The following is a 20212-nucleotide window of genomic DNA, read 5'->3' as shown; positions in this document are numbered from 1 at the left end:
AAAAACAAAATTATCAAAATGCAACACCCATTCTGATAAAAACTCTCAGCAAACTAAAAGAAAAGAAAACTAAAAGAAAAGTAAATAGCATTCATAAAAAAGACTATGGCTGACATCATATTTAGTGACTGAATGCTTGTTCCTAAAAGTAGGAAAAAGACCAGGATACAGGCTCACACCTTATCCAGCCACTGCTGTGCTGGAAACCACAGCCAGTGCAGCCAGCAAGAGAGATAAACTTAAAAAACGCATCTAGACTGGCCAGGAAGCAGTAAAAGTGTCTTTATTCACAGATGACATGACCTTCTATGAGCAAAATCTGGAATCTACAAAATTAACTGTAATTAACGGGTGAATTTATCAAGGTTGTAGGTACTACAAGATCAATATGCAAAAATCAATTATATTTTCATAAACTGGCAACAATGAGAAATTTAAATAAAAGCACCACTTTCAATAGTGTGAAAGTGTGAAAAATATGAAATACTTAGAGAAAAATCTGACAACAGATGTGACAGGCCCATGTGACTGAGTGCCACAACACATTGCTGAGAAAAATTACATAACCAATGGAGAGATAGACTGTTTCTGTGGGTTGGAAGATGTGGTATCGCTAATATCCAATTCTCAAGCTCATCCATAGATCTGATGCAATCTCAGTCAAAATCCTAGCAGCTGGGAGCCTCTGATTTCTTGTTACTCATATCGGGTTTCTCCAAAGAGCAATGGTCAAACTTCTGTGAAAAATGGCCACAGCACTGTCAATCAGTGGACAGCGTGAGCTCAGGGTAGACAGGACTCACAGGGACCACTGTATGGCTCTGCCATTCTCTGGCTAGTGAGCTCAGGCAGCTCCTTCACCCTCCCTGATCTCAGTTTCCTCATCTCTGGAACGGAGTAATGTGAGCAGCTGCCTCCTGGAGATGTGGAGGGCTTTAATGAAGTGGGGAAATTCAACACTTGGCCACTGTCTGTTTATGGTAAGCCCTCATGGGGTGTGAGCTCTGAGGAGTTGCTACAGAAGGCACATCCACTCACCCTAAGAGATTTCATTTGTTCATCCCTTCACTCATCCATCCGCCCACCTACCCACTCACTCATCCATCCATCCATCCATCCACCCATCCATCCATCCATCATCCATCCACACATCCATCATCCATCCATCCATCCATACATCCACAGACCCATCCATCCACCCAGCCATTCACCTATCCATCCATCCATCCATCCATCCATCATCCGTCCATCCATCATCCATCCACACACCCATTCACCCATCCATCCATCCATCCATCCACACATCCACCCATCCATCCATCCATCCATCCATCATCCATCCAACCATCCATCCATCCATCCATCCATCTGTCATCCATCCATCCAACCATCCATCCATCCATCATCCATCCAACCATCCATCCATCCATCCATCTCTTTTTCCATCCATCCATCTGTCATCCATCCAACCATCCAACCATCCATCATCCATCCATCCATCACCATCTACCTATCACTCCATCCATCTCCATCCATCCATCCATCCATCCATCATCCATCCATCCAACCATCCATCCATCCAACCATCCATCCATCCAATCCATCATCCATCCATCCATCGCCATCTACCCATCACTCCATCCATCATCCATCCATCCAACCATCCATCCATCCATCCATCATCCATCCATCCATCGCCATCTACCCATCACTCCATCATCTCCATCCATCCATCCATCATCTATCCATCCATCCATCATCCATCCGTCATCCATCCATCCATCCATCCATCCAATCATCATCTACCCTTCCCCCATCCACCCCCTATTCCTCCCTCCATCCCTCCCTCCCTCCTCCACCCACCCAGTCACCCAGAAGCAGAGTTACCGAGCACATCTACTGTAAAGCTGGCCTGTGGAGGATCCTACATAGGCTGCTGCTCTCAAGGCACTCACAGAAAGAAGGCCAGCAAGTCACACATTGTGGCCAGGGTGGTGATGACTGTGGTCAGGGTAAGGGTATGACACTTGAACTAGGTCCACCACTGCCTAAAGGTGGCTGGGTCTTCTGAAGCACAGTGGCCTTTTCTTCATAAGGAGGCCAGCCCAGTGGCCACCTTCCCAGTGGAGCCCAGGCCAAGAAGCCCAGCCTGCTGACTTGGCCTTTCCCCATTCTTACCCAGAACAAATACTCCGTGTGCTTATCCACCCACACTTTATAGACTGCTTGGGGGGAAGGAAGTTTATGTCCTTTTCATAAACTCTTGCAGTCCAGGAGATGATGTAGGACCTGGTCCTGCACACCCATAGGTCTTTCAGAACCTTTGAAGGGGCAGGACGTGGGCATGGCTGGTGCTGGCCTGCCCTTGAGTCCTCAGATGCTCACTTGCCAGGAACTCTTTCCCTGTGGCTTGCTGGGGCTGGGGTCTCTCCTGGGTGTCCAGAGGGGCCGAGAACCCATGATTTCTTTTGGCACGCCCTCCGTCTGCCTGCAGAGGCTGGGCCAGAGCCGTGGAGCTGGGGTTGGGTGTAGGGTCTGAGAGGGGTGTGTATATAGAGAGAAGGTGGGGAGAGGGAGAGAGAGAGGGAGATTTATTTTAAGGAATTGTGGGGCCTGCAAGTCTGAAGCCTGCAGGTTGGACACCAGGGAAGGCCGATGTTGCGGCTCCAGACCAAAGGCCATCCGGGAGCAGAATCTCTCCTTCTGGAGTCCCTGTCTTTTTTCTCTTAAGCCTTCAACTGATTGGATGAGGCCCACCCACATTATGAAGGGTGATCTATTCACATCTAAAACATACCTTCATAACAACATCTAGATTGGTGTTTTATCAAAAATTGGTACTGTGGCCTAGCCATGTTGACGCATAAAATTGACCTTCACACCAGGTGACCCAGAACGGGGTGGGGGTGGTGGGCTAGGGATGCACCTGCTATCTTCGGGTCTTTCTGACAGGTGTGAGGCTTCATCTTCTCTCTTCTCTCCACAACCTTCCTTTCTTCTTCCTCCTTCCCACTTCCTTCCTGCCCCCCCCAACCTCCTTCCCACCTTCTCCCCTCCCCCTACAAACCCTCCCCCCCCACACAACCCTTCCACTTCCCGATGAGTCAGGTTTGTGGACAGAAAGCAGTAGAACAGTCACTTTAGGCTGCGTTTCATGACGTCTTTGTGGCCTCCTCCCTGTGGTAAATTCGAGCGACACTTGGGAACCGTGTCTTGTCAGGGTAAACACTGCTGGGTGTGGGGCCTGGTGGGGAGGCCCCAGGTGCCCCGGCCCTGTGCTGGGGGTCTGCCTGTCACGGATGCAGTCAGCGACCCCTCAACAGCCTCCCGGCTGCAGCTGGGCAGGGCTGTGTCCTCCAGAGGACAGGGGACGAGGAGCCTGTGGGGCCCAGGGGGGAAACACACTCCAGCTGCAGAGGGGAGACCCCCAGGGCACACTGTCCCTTTCCCACGTCTGTCCGTGTGTCACAGGTGGTGGGTGGACGTGCCTCAGGGCCCCGGGCATCTGTGGCCCCAGCCGGGCACTTTCCAGTTTGTCTACCCTGTATGCAGTGGAGCCTGCGCCCCACTGACTCACCTGTGAGCGGCCCCATGACCACGGCGAGAAAGCCCAGCTGGCAGCGAGGGCTGACCGGGGATCCGATGGTGGGGATGAGCATGGACTCAGTCCCAGACTCTGGAGGGGGCGGTGGGGCGACGCTGGTCACCCCAGCCTGATGGAGCGTTCACTGCCGCCTTCTGTAGGCTCCTTCCCACCACGCACTCGGAGCCTCACCCTGTGCCTGGCGGTCGGATGTCACCGCTCTTCAGGTGCCACCTGAGACCCTGCAATTGGGCAAAGAGGGTCAGGGTCAGACCTTGGGGCCTCAGGTCAGCCCTGCTGCCCCTACACATAGGAGATGTAGGGCTGACCTTCTCAGACCCTGGGGAGGGCCCCACCTTCTCAATCCCAGGGGAGGACTCCACCTTCTCAATCCCAGGTGAGGACTCCCACCTTCTCAACCCCAGGGGAGGACGCCACCTTCTCAATCCCAGGGGAGGACGCCACCTTCTCAGACCCCGGGGAGGGCCCCACCTTCTCAGACCCCAGGGAGGACTCCCACCTTCTCAATCCCAGGGGAGGACCCCCACTTTCTCAATCCCAGGGGAGGATGCCACCTTCTCAGACCCCAGGTGAGGACTCCACTTTCTCAGTCCAAGGGGAGGACTCCCACCTTCTCAATCCTAGAGGAGGATGCCACCTTCTCAGACCCCAGGGGAGGACCCCACCTTCTCAATCCCAGGGGAGGACGCTACCTTCTCAGACCCCGGGGAGGGCCCCACCTTCTCAATCCCAGGGGAGGACTCCACCTTCTCAATCCCAGGGGAGGACTCCCACCTTCTCAATCCCAGGGGAGGACCCCACCTTCTCAGACCCCAGGGAGGACTCCCACCTTCTCAATCCCAGGGGAGGACGCCACCCTCTCAGACCCCAGGGGAGGACTCCCAATTTCTCAATCCCAGGGGAGGACCCCAGCTTCTCAATCCCAGGGGAGGATGCCACCTTCTCAGACCCCAGGGGAGGACTCCACCTTCTCAGTCCAAGGGGAGGACTCCCACCTTCTCAATCCCAGGGGAGGACTCCCACCTTCTCAGACCTCAGGGGAGGACTCCCACCTTCTCAATCCCAGGGGAGGACGCCACCTTCTCAGACCCCAGCGGAGGACTCCCACCTTCTCAATCCCAGGGGAGGACTCCCACCTTCTGAATCCCAGGGGAGGACCCCAGCTTCTCAATCCCAGGGGAGGATGCCACCTTCTCAGACCCCAGGGGAGGACTCCACCTTCTCAGTCCAAGGGGAGGACTCCCACCTTCTCAATCCCAGGGGAGGACACCACCTTCTCAGACCCCTGGGGAGGACCCCACCTTCTCAATCCCAGGGCAGGACACCACCTTCTCAGACCCCAGGGGAGGACCCCACCTTCTCAATCCCAGGGGAGGACGCCACCTTCTCAGATCCCAGGGGAGGACTCCCACCTTCTCAATCCCAGGGGAGGACTCCCACCTTCTCAATCCCAGGGGAGGACACCACCTTCTCAGACCCCTGGGGAGGACCCCACCTTCTCAATCCCAGGGCAGGACACCACCTTCTCAGACCCCAGGGGAGGACCCCACCTTCTCAATCCCAGGGGAGGACGCCACCTTCTCAGATCCCAGGGGAGGACTCCCACCTTCTCAATCCCAGGGGAGGACACCACCTTCTCAGACCCCTGGGGAGGACCCCACCTTCTCAATCCCAGGGCAGGACACCACCTTCTCAGACCCCAGGGGAGGACTCCCACCTTCTCAATCCCAGGGGAAGACTCCCACCTTCTCAATCCCAGGGGAAGACTCCCACCTTCTCAATCCCAGGGGAGGACTCCCACCTTCTCAGACCTCAGGGGAGGACTCCCACCTTCTCAATCCCAGGGGAGGACGCCACCTTCTCAGACCCCAGGGAGGACTCCCACCTTCTCAATCCCAGGGGAGGACCCCCACCTTCTCAATCCCAGAGGAGACTCACACCTTTTCAGACCCCAGGGGAGGACTCCCACCTTCTCAGACCCCAGGGGAGGACTTCCACCTTCTCAATCCCAGGAGAGGACCCCAGCTTCTCAATCCCAGAGGAGGACTCCTGCCTCTCATATTCAGGGCAGGAGGGGCTGGGCTGGGTGTCCAGTGTCGGGCCAGGATTTCTCTGAATCCCAGCAGGGCAGAGGAAGCCTGGCATGGAAAATCACTGCCTTGGGGGGCTGTGAGGGGCCCCTGTTCCTGGGTTTCCCCGGGGCTCAGTGCCAGCCTGTTCAGCCCCACGGGGAAGTGGCACAATGGGCCTGCTGGCCCAGCTGGCTCTGGTTTCCTAATCCCTGCTGCTCCTGGCTCAGGCCACATACTCGTGCCTGGGTCCCTGGGTCCCTGCAGAGAGGACAGTTCCTGGGCCTGGGGCTGGCGGCACAGTGGGATGGGAGGAGGCGCTCCATCCCAGGCCCCCCAGGAGTGGCAGGCTCACTGCCCCTGGCTCCCAGCCACCCTCTTAGACCCTGGGGGATTGGCCCCTTGTTGGGGCCCCAGGAATCATCGGGTGGCGTGAACAAGCTTCTCGTCCCTAGGTGCTGTCACTGTGGTGCGGAGGTCCTGTCTGCAGAGGAAGGGCCCACACGGAGGCGCAGGCCAAGGTGCTGACTCTAGCCGGGTCACTGTCTCCGAGGGCAGCCTGGGTCAGGGAGGAAGGGTGTCCCACGCCCCCACGCTCTGGGCATCCACCTCATCCAGAGTCTCAGTGATTGTTGACATGAGTGCCCCCCGCCCACACCTGCTCCTGAAGCTCGGGGACGACTTGACTGTAATTTGTGGAGGCTGAGACTCGGTTCTCTCCCTGCCTGCCAGGAGACAAAACTCCGGGCCAGGCAGGGGAGGCTGACAGCCTGGGGCCACGTTCCCCTCGAGGACGTCCACTCCCAGCCTCCTGCCGGCCCTCCCGTGTCCCAGAGGATGCGTTTCGGCACAGCGTCCCCTGGCTGGGCTTCCCAAGTTTCAGTTACAGGTAACTCCAGAGACTGGATCAGCCTGGGAACAGGAGGGGATTAGGGGGCGGGCGGAGCTGGGGGCCTGATGTTACCCAGTGGGCTGCCCTCCGAAACCAGCCAAGGAGCAGAGTCTGCACAGAGATGAGGCAGCCTCTGGGCCTCCCCGGAGCCCACACATTCCCTGCCTTGGGGGGCTCGGGGCCCCAGTCGGGGCAGGGCCTCCGGAGCGGGAGAGCAGGGAGGGAGGAGCAAACACGGGGCAGTGGGTCTCCCTGGGAGCCCCCCTCAGGGAAGCACCTCCTGCAACCCTCGCTCTGCTGGGATGTGGGACAGGGTGGGCAGGGGCCAGGGGCCTGTGGGATGTGGGTGCGCAGGACCTCCCCGGGTGGGCCCTGTCCCGCTTGCTGCTGGGAGGGCGTGTTGGTCGGAACCGGGGTCATGGGGGCTGGGGTGTCTGAGAAGGGCTGGCTTTACTGAGGGCTAATAAAAAGATAAACCACAGATAACTTGAATCAATATTTCCCAAGTGACACCACGGGAGCCCCCACAGCTGTTTTCCTGATAACCTGGCAAACGCCCCACCCACGCTTTGCCCCTCCCCTGCTCTCCCCGCCTCTGCCGGTCCTGCTGGGCCATATAAGGCCCGGACCCCTGCCCCAGTTGCTCTCCCCTGCCACCCTTCTGAGCCACCATGGGGCTGCCGCTAGCCGGCCTGGTGGCCGTCTGCCTGGCCCTGAGCTCAGCTGGGGGTGCGGAGCTCCAGAGAGGTGAGAAGGTGGTCAGTGGCGTGTCCTGGGAGGCAGGACGGCCGAGGCAGCTCAGAGCGGAGGCCCTCCTCTGCCCAGCCTCTGGGGTGCACCGCTTGGGTTGGGCATCCTGCCCTCCGACTTTGGGTGGAAGGAAGGAGGAGGGAAGGTGGTCTTGGGTGCCTGTCATCCCTTTGAAGGTGATCTTCGGGCCAGAGTCTGTGGCCAGGTGGTGGTGCCAGGTGCAAACACCTGAGCTGGGCCTTTGTCCAGGGGCCTGGCGGGTCGGGGGGGGGAGGGTGGGCAGGGGCAGTCGAGAGGGGCTGGGTGTCAGGGCCCCTTGGAAGGCCAAGGCCAAGGTAGCCCTTCCGCAAAGTGGGGTGTTGGCCGCGTGCCGAAGGGGTCACTCCAGACTGAGATGAGTGGGAACGTGGGATGGGGGTGTCTCTGTCCCATTTGGGTGACAAAGCCGCTGGGGGTGGGGGGAAGTTGGCCCCAAATGTCTGGACACAAAGTGGGCACCCAGAGACGCCATCCTGGTGGGTGAGGGGCGGTGGGAGCAGGGGGATGCCGGAGGGGGTGTGGCGGTGATGGGGCAGGGGTCCCTGGACCAGGTGGACAGGGTGCCCTGCGCTCCGGGAAGTCCCTCTATCCCACTTGGTGCCAGGCTGGGCGCACGGGGGTGGCGGCTGGAAATGTCCTTTCAAGGGGCTGAGACCCCCTGGTCAGGGCGGCGAAGGTCCAGCAGGGGCCAGTCCTGCAGGATGGCCTCGTGGACGGTCCCCGAGGGCAGCTGTGGGGCGGGGCCTTGGGACAGGCTTCCCGGGGCCTGGCCCGCTCACCCTGTGTGTCCCTGCTCCCCCAGAGGGCAGGACCCGGAACCATGGCCACAGCGTCTGCAGCACTTGGGGCGACTTCCACTATAAGACGTTCGACGGCGACATCTTCCGCTTCCCGGGCCTCTGCGACTACAACTTTGCGTCTGACTGCAGGGACTCCTACAAGGAGTTTGCGGTGCACCTGAAGCGGGGCCTGGGACGAGATGGGGCTCACCCCCAGCTCGACTACATCCTGCTGAACATCAAAGACGACACTATCTACCTCACCCGCCAGCTGGCGGTGCTGAACGGGGCCGTGTGAGTGGGGCTGGGCGGCCCGGCGAGGCCCTCCACCAGCTAGGAGGGTGTCGGGTTTGAGTTCGGGTCACTGACCCATTCAGCAAACACCTATGGGCCCCCGCCAGGAGCCCCCATGGGTGCGAGGGGCTTTACCCATCCTGTACTGGGGGCCCCAGGCCCCCCCTGTTACCCAGGCTCGAGTTACCCAAGGGGGGGCCGCGGGAGGCCCTCTCCCCTCCCCAGCTATTGTCCCCCATTGTCTCGGGAACAATGGGCTCTAAGCCGCATTCCTGCCCAGCCTCCTGCAGGGTGTGCCCTTTGTTTCCCCAGGGGGTTGTGTATAGGCCCCCGGGGCACAGAGCTGGGGCCTGGAGGAGGGGCATAAGGAGGGACAGGGGCAGGCGGGAGGCCAGCCGGCCAAGGTGGACAGGGCTGACCTGCCACGGCCCCGGCTGCCCCGGAGGGTGGCCACGCCATCCGTGGCCCTGGCACTGGGAGCGGAGGCCACCCCACCCACAGGACGTGCAGCCTCAGTCCCCTCTGGGCAGTGGGTGACTGTGTGGGCCTGCGCGTGACTCCCGCCTGGCGCCCCTCCCCAGGGTCAGCACCCCGCACTATAGCCCCGGGCTGCTCATTGAGAAGAGCGACGTCTATACCAAGGTCTACTCCCGCGTGGGACTCACCCTCATGTGGAACCGGGAAGATTCCCTCATGGTGGGTGCAGCCCCCGCCACAGCCGGGGGTGCCTAGCGGAGCTCAGGGGCCAGCGGACCGGCCCCCGTCACGAGCGGATTGGCAGCAGAGGGGGACCCTCGGGGCCCAGGGTGCGGGGGGAGGCGGGCTGGCCCTTCGCCCACCCCCCACCCCTGTCCTGGTCCTCAGCGATCCCCGGGGCCAGGACACCCCGGGGCTGACCCCAGCCTCCTGCCGTACCGGGCGCCCGAGCGGAGGGAGGTGCTGGGGACCAGCCTGGCCGTGGTCCCGCTCACCTGCCTCCCGTTCCCCCTCCAGCTGGAGCTGGACAGTAAGTTCCGGAACCACACGTGTGGCCTCTGCGGGGACTACAACGGCCTGCACGTCTATTCAGAGTTCCTCTCTGACGGTAGGGTCTCCTTGGGGGCCTGGCGGGCGGGGCGGGGGCGCTGGGTCCCTGCCGCTGCCCCGCTGACAGGCCTGCGCCCCCAGGTGTGTCCTTCAGTGCCATCGAGTTTGGGAACATGCAGAAGATCAAAAAGCCTGGGGCGGTGTGTGAGGACCCCGAGGAGGAGCCCGCGGGAGAGTCCTGCTCTGAGCACGTGAGTCGCTGGCGGGGGAGGAGCCGTTCCCGGGAGGGAGGCGGGGGGCGTCTGGGGGTGTCGCGGAGAAGAGGAGGGCGGGAGCGGCCCTCATCCCCTCACCCCCGCGTCTGTCTGCCAGCGCGCCGAGTGCGAGAGGCTGCTGACGGGCTCGGCCTTCGAGGACTGCCTGGGCCTGGTGCCGCTGGAGCTGTACGTGCAGGCCTGCGCGCAGGACCGCTGCCGGTGCCCGCTGGGCGCCTCCTGCGTCTGCAGCAGCCTCGCCGAGTTCTCCCGCCAGTGCTCGCACGCGGGCGGCCGGCCGGGCACCTGGAGGACCCCCAAGTTCTGCCGTAAGCGCCGCGGTGCCGCCGGGCGGGTGGGGGCGTGGGCACCGCGGGGCCCTCAGGGCGGGGCGGCCTGGTGCCCTGTATCCTGGCCCCCTGTACCCTGGGCCCCCTGCACCTGGCCCCCTACACCTCGGCCCACTTGTACCCCAGCCCCCCGTACCCTAGTGCCCTGCACCCGGCCCTGCTGTACCCCAGCCCCCTGTACCCCGGCCTCCCTGCACCCCGGCCCCCTTGTACCCCGGCCCCCTTGTACCCCGGCACCCCTGCATCCCGGCCCCCTGCACCCCGGGCCCCCTGCATCGTGGCCCCCCTGCATCCCAGCCCCATAGTACGCTGGGCCCCCTGCACCCCAGCCCCACTGTACCCTGGCCCCTTGTACCCTGACCTCCCTGCACCCCGGCCCCCTGTACCCCGGGGCCCCTGAATCCTGGGCCCCCTGCATCCTGGTCCCCCTGCATCCCAACCCTGTTGTACCCTGGGCCCCCTTGTACCCCGGCCCCTGTACCCTAGGCCCTTGTACCCCGGCCCCCTGCACCCCGGCCCCCCTGCACCCCGGCCCCCTTGTACCCCGGCCCCTGTACCCTAGGCCCTTGTACCCCGGCCCCCTGCACCCCGGCCCCCTGCACCCCGGCCCCCCTGCACCCCGGCCCCCTTGTACCCCGGCCCCTGTACCCTAGGCCCTTGTACCCCGGCCACCCTGCATCCCGGCCCCCCTGCATCCCGGCCCCCCGCACCCCAGGCCCCCTGTACCCCGGCCCCCGGCACCCCGGCCCCTGTACCCTAGGCCCTTGTACCCCGGCCACCCTGCATCCCGGCCCCCCTGCATCCCGGCCCCCCGCACCCCAGGCCCCCTGCACCCCGGCCCCCCTGCATCCCGGCCCCCTGTACCCCGGCCCCCTGCACCCGGCCCCCTTGTACCCCGGCCCCCCTGCATCCCGGCCCCCCTGCATCCCGGCCCCCTGTACCCCGGCCCCCTGCATCCCGGCCCCCCTGCATCCCGGCCCCCCGTACCCCGGGCCCCCTGAATCCTGGGCCCCCTGCATCCTGGTCCCCCTGCATCCCAACTGCGTTGTACCCTGGGCCCCCTAGACCCTGGCCCCGCTGTACCCAGGCCCCCTGCACCCCGGCCCCCTTGTACCCCGGCCCCTGTACCCTAGGCCCTTGTACCCCGGCCCCCTGCACCCCGGCCCCCCTGCACCCCAGCCCCCTGCACCCCGGCCCCCCTGCACCCCGGCCCCCCGCACCCCGGGCCCCCTGTACCCCTGCGTACATGTCCGCTCAGGGGCCTGCCTTTGCCTTTGCAGCCAAGAGCTGCCCCGGGAACATGGTTTACCTGGAGAGCGGCTCACCCTGCATGGACACCTGCTCACACCTGGGAATCAGCAACCTGTGTGAGGAGCACCGCATGGACGGCTGTTTTTGCCCGGAAGGTGTGTGCTGTGGAGGCCTCGGGGCGGTGGCTGGTGGGTGGGCGCTGCCCTGAGATGGCCCGCCCAGGCCCGTGTGCTCTGGGACCGGGGGGCGGGGGGGGGGGGGAGGTCAGCGATGGCGCTGGACGCGAGGGGCGGTGCCCTCTTCCCTGACACTGGGTAGAAGGGACACAGAAGCTGAAGACCGCCTCCCAAGCGCACACAGTGGGGCTTCAGGGAGTCTCGGTGGGAGGACTCCTTCCTGGTCATCACCCCGAGGGCACCTGTCCCGCTGCCCTGCTCACAGAGCCTGGAGGCCCCCAGGGTGGTGGTCTGGAGGCTGTGTTCCCAAGGCAGATCCCTGACTGGGTGATGTGTGGGGGCACAGGTGTCCCCGAAGGACCAGAGGGGCCTGCGGGTGGGAGGCCTGGCTGGCAACCCCACCTGGGAGATTGCCCCATCACAGGCCAGCCCGGGGCTGCGGCCCTGCCGGAGAAAGCCCCGCTGTGGGGATTCTGGGGTTTTCCGAGGCTGGCCGAGGATAACGTCTCTTCCCTACCGTCCAGGCACTGTGTACGATGACATTGCGGGCAGAGGCTGCATTCCCGTCAGCCAGTGTCACTGCAAGGTCCACGGGCACCTGTACTTGCCCGGCCAGCAGATCACCAACGACTGCGAGCAGTGGTGGGTCCCGGGTCCCGGGCTGGGGGCCTTGGGCTGGGGGCCGGGTGGGCTGGGGGCTGGGAGCCGGTGGGCTGGGGGCCCTGGGCTGGGGGGGTTTCCTGGGCTGGGTGCCCTGGGCTGGGAGCCTTGGGCTAGGGGCCGGTGGGCTGGAGGGGGGGCAGCTGAGCCTGACCCTGTGCCCCATGGCCCACAGCGTCTGCACCGCCGGCCGCTGGGTGTGCAAAGACCTGCCATGCCCAGGCACCTGCGCCCTGGAGGGCGGCTCCCACATCTCCACCTTCGACGGGAAGAAGTACACTTTCCACGGGGACTGCTACTACGTGCTGGTCAAGGTAGCTGGCCGGGCGGCGAGCGGGCACGGCCGGCTCCCGGCCCTGCATCAGGCTCTGTGTGGGTCGCTGCCACCGTCCCTGTCCCCTGCAGGGTGACCACGACTCCTATGCCCTCCTGGGTGAGCTGGCCCCCTGCGGCTCCACGGACAAGCAGACCTGCCTGAAGACGGTGGTGCTGCTGACCGACAAGAAGAAGAACGTGGGTGCCCCCGCCCCTCCCCGCCCGGCGCCCCTGGGCCCCCAGGGCCCCTCTCAGCCCCACCGTCCCCTCTGCCTGTCCCGCAGGTGGTGGCCTTCAAGTCGGACGGCAGCGTGCTGCTGAATGAGCTGCAGGTGAACTTGCCCCACGTGACTGGTGAGTCCTGCCCCCTCCCCCCCCCCCATGACTGGTGGGTCCATGGGACGCCCAGCTGGGGGTGGCGCTGGAGGAGGTACAGCCCCCTGCAGCTCCAGATACCCCTGCTGACGAGGGGGACCCCGCCCCCTGCCTTGCAGCCAGCTTCTCCATCTTCCAACCATCCTCCCACCACCTCGTGGTGAACACCGCCTTCGGCCTCAGGCTGCAGGTGCAGCTGGTGCCCGTGATGCAGCTGTTTGTGACGCTGGACCAGGCCGCCCAGGGGCGCGTGCAGGGTGAGTGGTGCCCTCGGCCCGCCCCCACGAGGGCCCCGCTCGCTCGGGGCCTGCCCCCTGGCGCCCCGCCCCTTCCCAACCCTGTCCCGGCCCCTCAGGCCTCTGCGGGAACTTCAACGGCCTGGAAGGGGATGACTTCAAGACGGCGGGCGGGCTGGTGGAGGCCACGGGGGCCGGCTTCGCCAACACGTGGAAGGCCCAGTCGAGTTGCCACGACAAACTGGACTGGCTGGAGGACCCCTGCTCCCTCAACATCGAGAGCGGTGAGGCTCGGCCCCTCCGGGTGCACGGGACGCCCCGCGGGACCTGTTGGCCGGGTGGGGCTGGGGGGAGGCCAGCTGGCCAGCCTGTCCAGCTGCTGCTTTCTGCCGCGTGGCTGGGTAGGGTGGTCCACGGTGGCTGCCCGCCAAGAGTCACCGCGGAGGGGCCAGGCTTGCTCGCTAATCACTGGGTGGTGGCCCTCACCCAGGGGCTGGTCTGGGGACATGACACATGCCTTCCCACCCACCAGGTCAGGGCAGGTTGAGCGTGGGGCGGCTGGGGTGGGGGTGTGGCCTTGCATTGGGCTGGAGGGGACTGGGCTCCAGGGGACCGAGTGGGTTCCAGCTGGGTGGCCAGGCAGCGGGGCTCAGGGGACCTGCTGGAGGGGCCTGCCCCTGCTGAGGCTCTGTCCGTCCTCCGCAGCCAACTACGCGGAGCACTGGTGCTCCCTGCTGAAGAAGACAGAGACCCCCTTCGGCAGGTGCCACTCAGCCGTGGACCCCTCGGAGTATTACAAGGTGGGTGGGACCCGCGGGACCCGCACGGGCCCTGCCCGTCGCCCGATCTTGCCCGGAAGGTGCGCTCTGTGCGTCGGGCCGAGCCCGACCCTTGGCCTCGAGTCTCCCCCTGGGAGGGGCCGACCGTCAGCACGTGTGCGCGCGGGGGTGCCTCGCCTGGGTTTGCCCCTTGCGGGGTGGGAGCCGGTGCGTGTGTGCGCGTGCGTGTGTGAGCTGCTTCCCTCGCTCACTGCCTGCCTCACTTTCCCCCAGAGGTGCAGGTACGATACGTGTAACTGCCAGAACAGCGAGGACTGCATGTGCGCCGCCCTGTCCTCCTACGCCCGCGCCTGCGCCACCAAGGGCGTCATGCTGTGGGGGTGGCGGGAGCAAGTCTGCAGTGAGTGCCAGCCCCCGCGGGGTGTCTGGCGTCCCCCGTGGCGGGAGGGGTCAGCCCCGCTGTTCCGTGCTGGCAGGGCGGGGCCCAGAACCGCGGCCCGGGGTTCCGGGGGGGGCGGGGTTCCCGTGCGCCGTCTCAGGGAGACTGCCCTCGTGGGCCCCTTGGCCGGGGTGGGGCTCAGGGATGGCCTGTGGGGCGGGGGGCGGGGGGCCGGGGGCCGTCCCTGCGCCCCTCACGCCCGCCCCACGCCTCCGCAGACAAGGACGTGGGCTCCTGCCCCAGCTCACAGATCTTCCTGTACAACCTGACCACCTGCCAGCCCACCTGCCGCTCGCTCTCCGAGGCCGACACCCACTGCCTCAAGGGCTTTGCGCCGGTGGACGGCTGCGGCTGCCCCGACCACACCTTCCTGGATGAGAAGGGCCGCTGTGTGCCCCTGGCCAAGTGCTCTTGCTATCACCGCGGCCTCTACCTGGAGGCCGGGGCAGTGGTCCTGCGGCAGGGGGAGCGATGGTAGGCAGCCTGGGGTTGGGGAGCATGGGGGGACCCACGGGCCCGCCTGCCCCCACGAGGGGCCTGTTCACTTCCTGCCTCTTCCCCTCAGCGTTTGCCGGAACGGCAGGCTTCAGTGCATTCAGATCCAGCTGATCGGCCTTCGTAAGTAGCCTGCGTGTGCCTGGCTCCCCACCCCTCACCCATCCCCGCCTGCTGAACCCTCCCCCCCCCCCCCCCCCCCGCCCCCAGCCCGACTTCCACTGAGCCGAGGCGGCCCCCTCTGTCCCACAGGCTGTCAGGCCCCAAAGATCCACATGGATTGCAACAACCTGACAGCGCTGGCCATCCAGAACCCGCGACCCACCAGCTGCCAGACGCTGGCTGCCGGCCACGTGCGTGTGGGGGCCGCCATGGGGGGGGGAGGGTGTCCCCAGGCATCCACACTGGCCCCGGGACCTGGATGTTGGGTCCCGCGCACACACGGGCCTCACTGGCCCTCCCTGTCCCCGGGCAGGGGAGGTGGTGGCCGGTCGGCCCCCCGTCCGGCCCACTGAGGGCACGGTGGCCAGCCTAGGGACCCTCGGCTACCAGCCCTCGCCTGTACCCTGGCCCAGGGCAGAGCACGAGAGAGGAGAGAGGGCCAGGGTCTGTGGGTGGGGAAGGGACAAAGGAGTGTCTGCCAGGGTCAGGAAAGGGGGCGGCAGTGACGGGGCCAGCTCTGGGCCCCGAAGCAAATCCCTGAACGCCGCTCCGGCCGCCTGCAGTACCAGACGGAGTGCATCAGCGGCTGTGTTTGCCCGGACGGGCTGCTGGATGACGGCCGCGGCGGCTGCGTCGTGGAAGAGCAGTGTCCCTGTGTGCACAACAAGGACCTGTACTCCCCTGGGGACAAGATCAAGGTGGACTGCAACACCTGGTGAGTGGCTGGCTGACCCCGGCCCCAGGAGCTCTGGCGGGGGTGGGGTGGGGTGGGTGTGGTTCGTGAGCCGCTCCGGGGCTGTCCGCACAGCGCCCGGCCCGCCGGGCTCCCTCTGAGCAGGGGTGGGGGGACTTGCACCCCCGTGGCCCCTCCAGGCCCCCTTCCCACTCTCCTCAGCACCTGCCGGAGGGGCCGCTGGGCGTGCACGCAGGCCGTGTGCTACGGCTCCTGCTCCATCTACGGAAGTGGCCACTACATCACGTTCGACGGAAAGCACTACGACTTTGATGGACACTGCTCCTACGTGGCGGCTCAGGTGAGGGCAGCGGCGTGGCCCTGCCCCCAGCCCGTGGCCCCGCACCACGTCCTAAAGCCACTCTCAGCCCAGCAAGAAGGGGTCCCCAGTGAGGGGCCCGGGGAGTGAGTGAGGGGCTTGTGTGTGCCGTTAAGGGCCCCCTCTTACCAGAGGAGGGCTGAGGCTGGGTGGGGGCCCGGGGCAGCGGTGGCCGGGCCAGTGTGGCTCACGTCCCCCGTGGGTCCCCAGGACTACTGTGGCCAGAACTCCTCACTGGGCTCCTTCAGCATCATCACCGAGAATGTTCCCTGTGGCACCACGGGCGTCACCTGCTCCAAGGCCATCAAAATCTTCATGGGGGTGAGTGCCGCCTGATGCCGGGGACGCACGAGCCCTCGGGGATGCTCCGGGCGCCCAGTGACAGGGCCTCTCCCCTGGGCACAGAGTCTGGAGCTGAAGCTGGAGGGCAAGCACCGCGCGGTGATCCAGCGAGACGTGGGCCACCACGTGTCCTACACCACGCGGGAGGTGGGCCAGTACCTGGTGGTAGAGGCCAGCGTGGGCGTCATCGTCATCTGGGACAAGAGGACCACCGTCTTCATCAAGCTGGCGCCGTCCTACGAGGTGCGTGGCGGCGCCCGGCTGCCGGGGCCCCGGGGCGCAGGAGGGGCCGAGCCGCCCTCCCGGGCCGGAGCCGCCTCACCACGCCCCGGGCTCGCTGCCTCCGCAGGGCACGGTGTGCGGGCTGTGTGGGAACTTCGACCGCCGCTCCAGCAACGACTTCACCACGAGGGACCACATGGTGGTGGACAGCGAGCTGGACTTCGGGAACAGCTGGAAGGCGGCTCCCACCTGCCCAGACGTGAGCTTCACCCCAGAGCCCTGCGCCCTGAGGCCGCACCGCCTCTCCTGGGCCATGAAGCAGTGCAGTATCATCAAGAGCCGGGTCTTCGCCGTCTGCCACAGCAAGGTGCGTGGGCGGGGCCGTGGCGGCGGGCCTGGGCGGGAACGTGCGCGTGGGCGGGGCCGTGGGCGGGGCCGTGGGGGCGGGCCTGGGCGGGGCTGTGCGCGTGGGCGGGGCCGTAGGCGGGGCCGTGGCGGTGGACGGCATGGATCCTTGCGCAGGGTGGCCCTTCTTGCTCCCGCTGAGGAGCGCCCTGAGGTCACCATGTGCCTCCTCTCCTCCAGCTTCAGCTCCATTTTCTGGCCTTTACCAGAGGCCCGGCCCTCCCGGAGACCCCTGGCTGGGTCCCCAGCCCTCATGTCTTCCAGGGAGGGAGAAAGGACGGAAGCTCCGGGCAGTGGGGGGGGGGGGGGGGGGGGCGGGGGGGGGAGGGGAGGGGTGGCCCCCTGTCTCTGGACCTCCCCTGCCGGCCCCCTGGGAGGCTAGTGCTGGGTGACCGTGCCCTGCCCTGGGGGTCCTGAGCTCCTCGGCTGCAGGGGCAGGCCCGGCCCCATGAGGGCAGTGCGGGCCCAGGGCACAGAGGTCTTCTCCCCCAGGTGGACCCCAAGCCATTCTACGAGGCCTGCGTCCATGACTCGTGCTCCTGCGACACGGGCGGGGACTGTGAGTGCTTTTGCTCTGCCGTGGCCTCCTACGCCCAGGCGTGCACGAAGGAGGGGGCCTGCGTGTTCTGGAGGACGCCAGACCTGTGCCGTGAGTGCCCGCCTGTCCTAGGGCGGGGGCCACACTGTGGGTGGGCTGGCCCTCCTTACCCACCCAAGGGATGGGGTGTTTGCAGTCTCTTTCCCTCCTGAGAGCCGTTGCTCGGGGCCAGGGTGGCGCGTGGGCTGCCAGAAGGGAGCTGGCCTCGTGCTCCCTGGATCTGACCCCGCGTCCCCCACAGCCATCTTCTGTGACTACTACAACCCCCCGGACGAGTGCGAGTGGCACTACGAGCCGTGTGGGAACCGCAGCTTTGAGACCTGCAGGACGGTCAACGGGATCCACTCCAACATCTCCGTGTCCTACCTGGAGGGTGAGCGTGCCCCGGGGGCCGAGGCACAGGGTCCTCTGCAGACCCGCAGGGTCGCCTGGGAGAGGCCCCGTGGGGCTGGCGACCTGAGGTCCGGGGCGGACCAGGCCCACCTCGCTGTGAAGCCAAGACCCCGCCCGAGCGGAGAGGCGGAAGGAAGCAGGACGGGCGGGTGTCTCATCCAGGGGTCCCGGGGAACCTCCTCAGGGCCTTGGAGTTGAGAACTAGGGATGTGAAGGGGTGAGCCACCTGCAGATCTGGGGAGGGAGTGCCCTCCCCCACCTCCCCAGGAGGCTGGGAGGGGCCTGGCCATCCCTTTGGCCCTATGGCAGTGTGCAGGGCCCAGCGAGGGGGGACCTAGGACTTCCCGGAGGAACCTCCTGGAGAGAAGGCCCTGACATGGTGGGCACGATGGTGGGGTCTGGAGGATGTGGGATCCTCCGTGGCGGTCCAAACTCTGTGCCCTGTGCCTACCAGGCTGCTACCCACGGTGCCCCAAGGACAGGCCCATCTACGACGAGGACAAGAAAAAGTGCGTCACGGCCGACCAGTGTGGCTGCTACGTCGAGGACACCCGTTACCCACCTGGAGCGTCCGTGCCCTCCGACAAGGACTGCCAGTCTTGGTACCTAAGTTCGCCCTGCAGGGAGCCCGGGGGAGGTCGGGCGCACGCGCACGGGTGACGTGGCTTCGTGTGCACAGGTGCACACGCGAGCATGTGCCTACACGCACACACCACGCGTTCATGTGTGTGGGTGTGGACGCACGGCCAGGGGCGCACACCCGCAGGTATAGACACGGGAACAGGACGTGGGGACAGGCCAGCCTGTCCCTTCTCATCCGCCTGCTCTGTCTGGCCTTTGCCTGCCTCAGCTTGTCCTCCTCGGCCCACAGCTAGACCCCAGTGGGCAGGCTCCTTTGGAGCTGCACCCGGGGTGCACCAGGGAGGGCCTGGGCGGGGGGTGTGTGCTCGGGGTCTGCAGCTCTGTGCTTGCTTTGCAGCATGTGTACCAACTCCTCGGAAGTCGTCTGCCGGCCCGAAGAAGGTGAGCTGCCCTCCCGCCCAGGAGAGCCACCAAGCTGCCTGTCCCTGGACTGTGGGGGTGGGGCTCAGTGTCCCCCTCCCCTGCTCCTGCGGTCCCCAGAGGCCCTTCCTGGCTCAGAGCCGGCTCTGACTTGCACCGGCCTCCCCAGGCCTGAGATGAGGGGCCGAGGTCACCCCTTGTGCCATCCGGCTTCTGCGCTCCGATGGGTTTCTGGGGATGGAGTCCCGGTGGCAGATCGGTCTGCCGCTGGTCGGGGCTGGGGGACACCTAGTCTTTCTCTGATTGGGACGGGCAGGGGGTACTCGAGGGGCTCTGTCTTGTCCTTGCCATGTTGACCTTGGCCTCCTGCCCGTCCCCCAGGGAAGATTCTCAACTATACTCAGGATGGGTCTTTCTGCTACTGGCTGATCTGCGGGCCCAACGGGACGGTGGAGAAACACTTCAACGTCTGCCAGCCTACCTCGCCTCCCTCGTCCTCCTTGCCGCCCTCCACCACCCCGGTCACCGGCACCACGAGCACCACCCCCACCCCCACCCCCAGCACAGGTGAGGCCCCGGGCCCAGCTGAAATGCGGGGGTGCGCGCAGCTCACGGGTGTCTCCGTTCAGGGGACGTCACCGGGGCCCCTGGCCCGCCGAGTTGAGATGCGGCATCAGGACCACATCCCTGAGCCCAGACCGCAGCGAAGGTGACCTAGGAACACTTCCCGAACCAGCGAGAAAATACCCCTGAGGCTTAGAGGAGCAGAGGAAGGTCCTTAAATCCCCCCGTGGTTGTTCTCACTGAGGTGGTGGCCGTCACCGGACGAGCCACGGGGGTGTGGTAGCCACGGGAAAAAGGGACTTGTAAAAATTATGAAAGAGTCGTACAGGTGTCACAACCTCTAGTGACAGCCTCCTTTCCTTTCTGGCTCTTGTGCAGCAACGACCATCTCCTCAACGACCCCGTCCTCAACCACTCCCAGTAAGTTGTGTGGGCAGTGTCCCCGAGGCGGGTGGATGCAGGGGGCAGGGCACCCGGAGCTGCTCCGGGAACTCCCCAGGAGATGCGGATGTGGGGCCCGTGGCCCGTGCTGCTCACGTCACCAGAGAGGGTGCTTTGGGTGGCATGACCCCCTGGGACTCACGGGTGCCTGGCTGACGCACGGGGGAGGGAGCGGCTCGGGGTGACACTGTTGTTCAAGCGTCCGGACCGAGCCCCTTCCCGTGGGCTTTCTCATTGGAATGGCTGAC

At 65.2% G+C, this 20212-nt stretch overlaps 1 protein-coding gene across 1 annotated transcript in view; it reads left to right on the top strand.

The window, feature by feature from the left end:
- The first annotated feature begins 7236 nt into the window (after positions 1-7236).
- The window catches only part of MUC2 (mucin 2, oligomeric mucus/gel-forming), a 28959-nt gene continuing 15983 nt past the window's right edge, over positions 7237-20212 (top strand). Inside the window, exons 1-29 of the mRNA XM_047823319.1 lie at positions 7237-7312; positions 8157-8427; positions 9009-9123; positions 9421-9511; positions 9595-9704; positions 9826-10036; positions 11338-11463; positions 12009-12126; positions 12320-12458; positions 12550-12657; positions 12744-12813; positions 12954-13091; positions 13190-13354; positions 13776-13870; positions 14123-14249; positions 14507-14762; positions 14854-14906; positions 15036-15136; positions 15509-15660; positions 15841-15979; positions 16208-16318; positions 16403-16582; positions 16689-16928; positions 17459-17615; positions 17806-17937; positions 18412-18559; positions 18937-18980; positions 19341-19526; positions 19902-19943. Of these exons, the coding sequence (XP_047679275.1) occupies positions 7237-7312; positions 8157-8427; positions 9009-9123; positions 9421-9511; positions 9595-9704; positions 9826-10036; positions 11338-11463; positions 12009-12126; positions 12320-12458; positions 12550-12657; positions 12744-12813; positions 12954-13091; positions 13190-13354; positions 13776-13870; positions 14123-14249; positions 14507-14762; positions 14854-14906; positions 15036-15136; positions 15509-15660; positions 15841-15979; positions 16208-16318; positions 16403-16582; positions 16689-16928; positions 17459-17615; positions 17806-17937; positions 18412-18559; positions 18937-18980; positions 19341-19526; positions 19902-19943 (3901 nt within the window). The remainder of the gene's footprint in view (positions 7313-8156; positions 8428-9008; positions 9124-9420; positions 9512-9594; positions 9705-9825; positions 10037-11337; positions 11464-12008; positions 12127-12319; positions 12459-12549; positions 12658-12743; positions 12814-12953; positions 13092-13189; positions 13355-13775; positions 13871-14122; positions 14250-14506; positions 14763-14853; positions 14907-15035; positions 15137-15508; positions 15661-15840; positions 15980-16207; positions 16319-16402; positions 16583-16688; positions 16929-17458; positions 17616-17805; positions 17938-18411; positions 18560-18936; positions 18981-19340; positions 19527-19901; positions 19944-20212) is intronic.

The sequence above is a fragment of the Prionailurus viverrinus genome, chromosome D1, assembly GCF_022837055.1.
Source record: "Prionailurus viverrinus isolate Anna chromosome D1, UM_Priviv_1.0, whole genome shotgun sequence".
NCBI lineage: Eukaryota > Metazoa > Chordata > Mammalia > Carnivora > Felidae > Prionailurus > Prionailurus viverrinus.
Note: the sequence above shows the minus strand (reverse complement) of the source record. Positions and strands in the feature narration are given on the sequence as shown.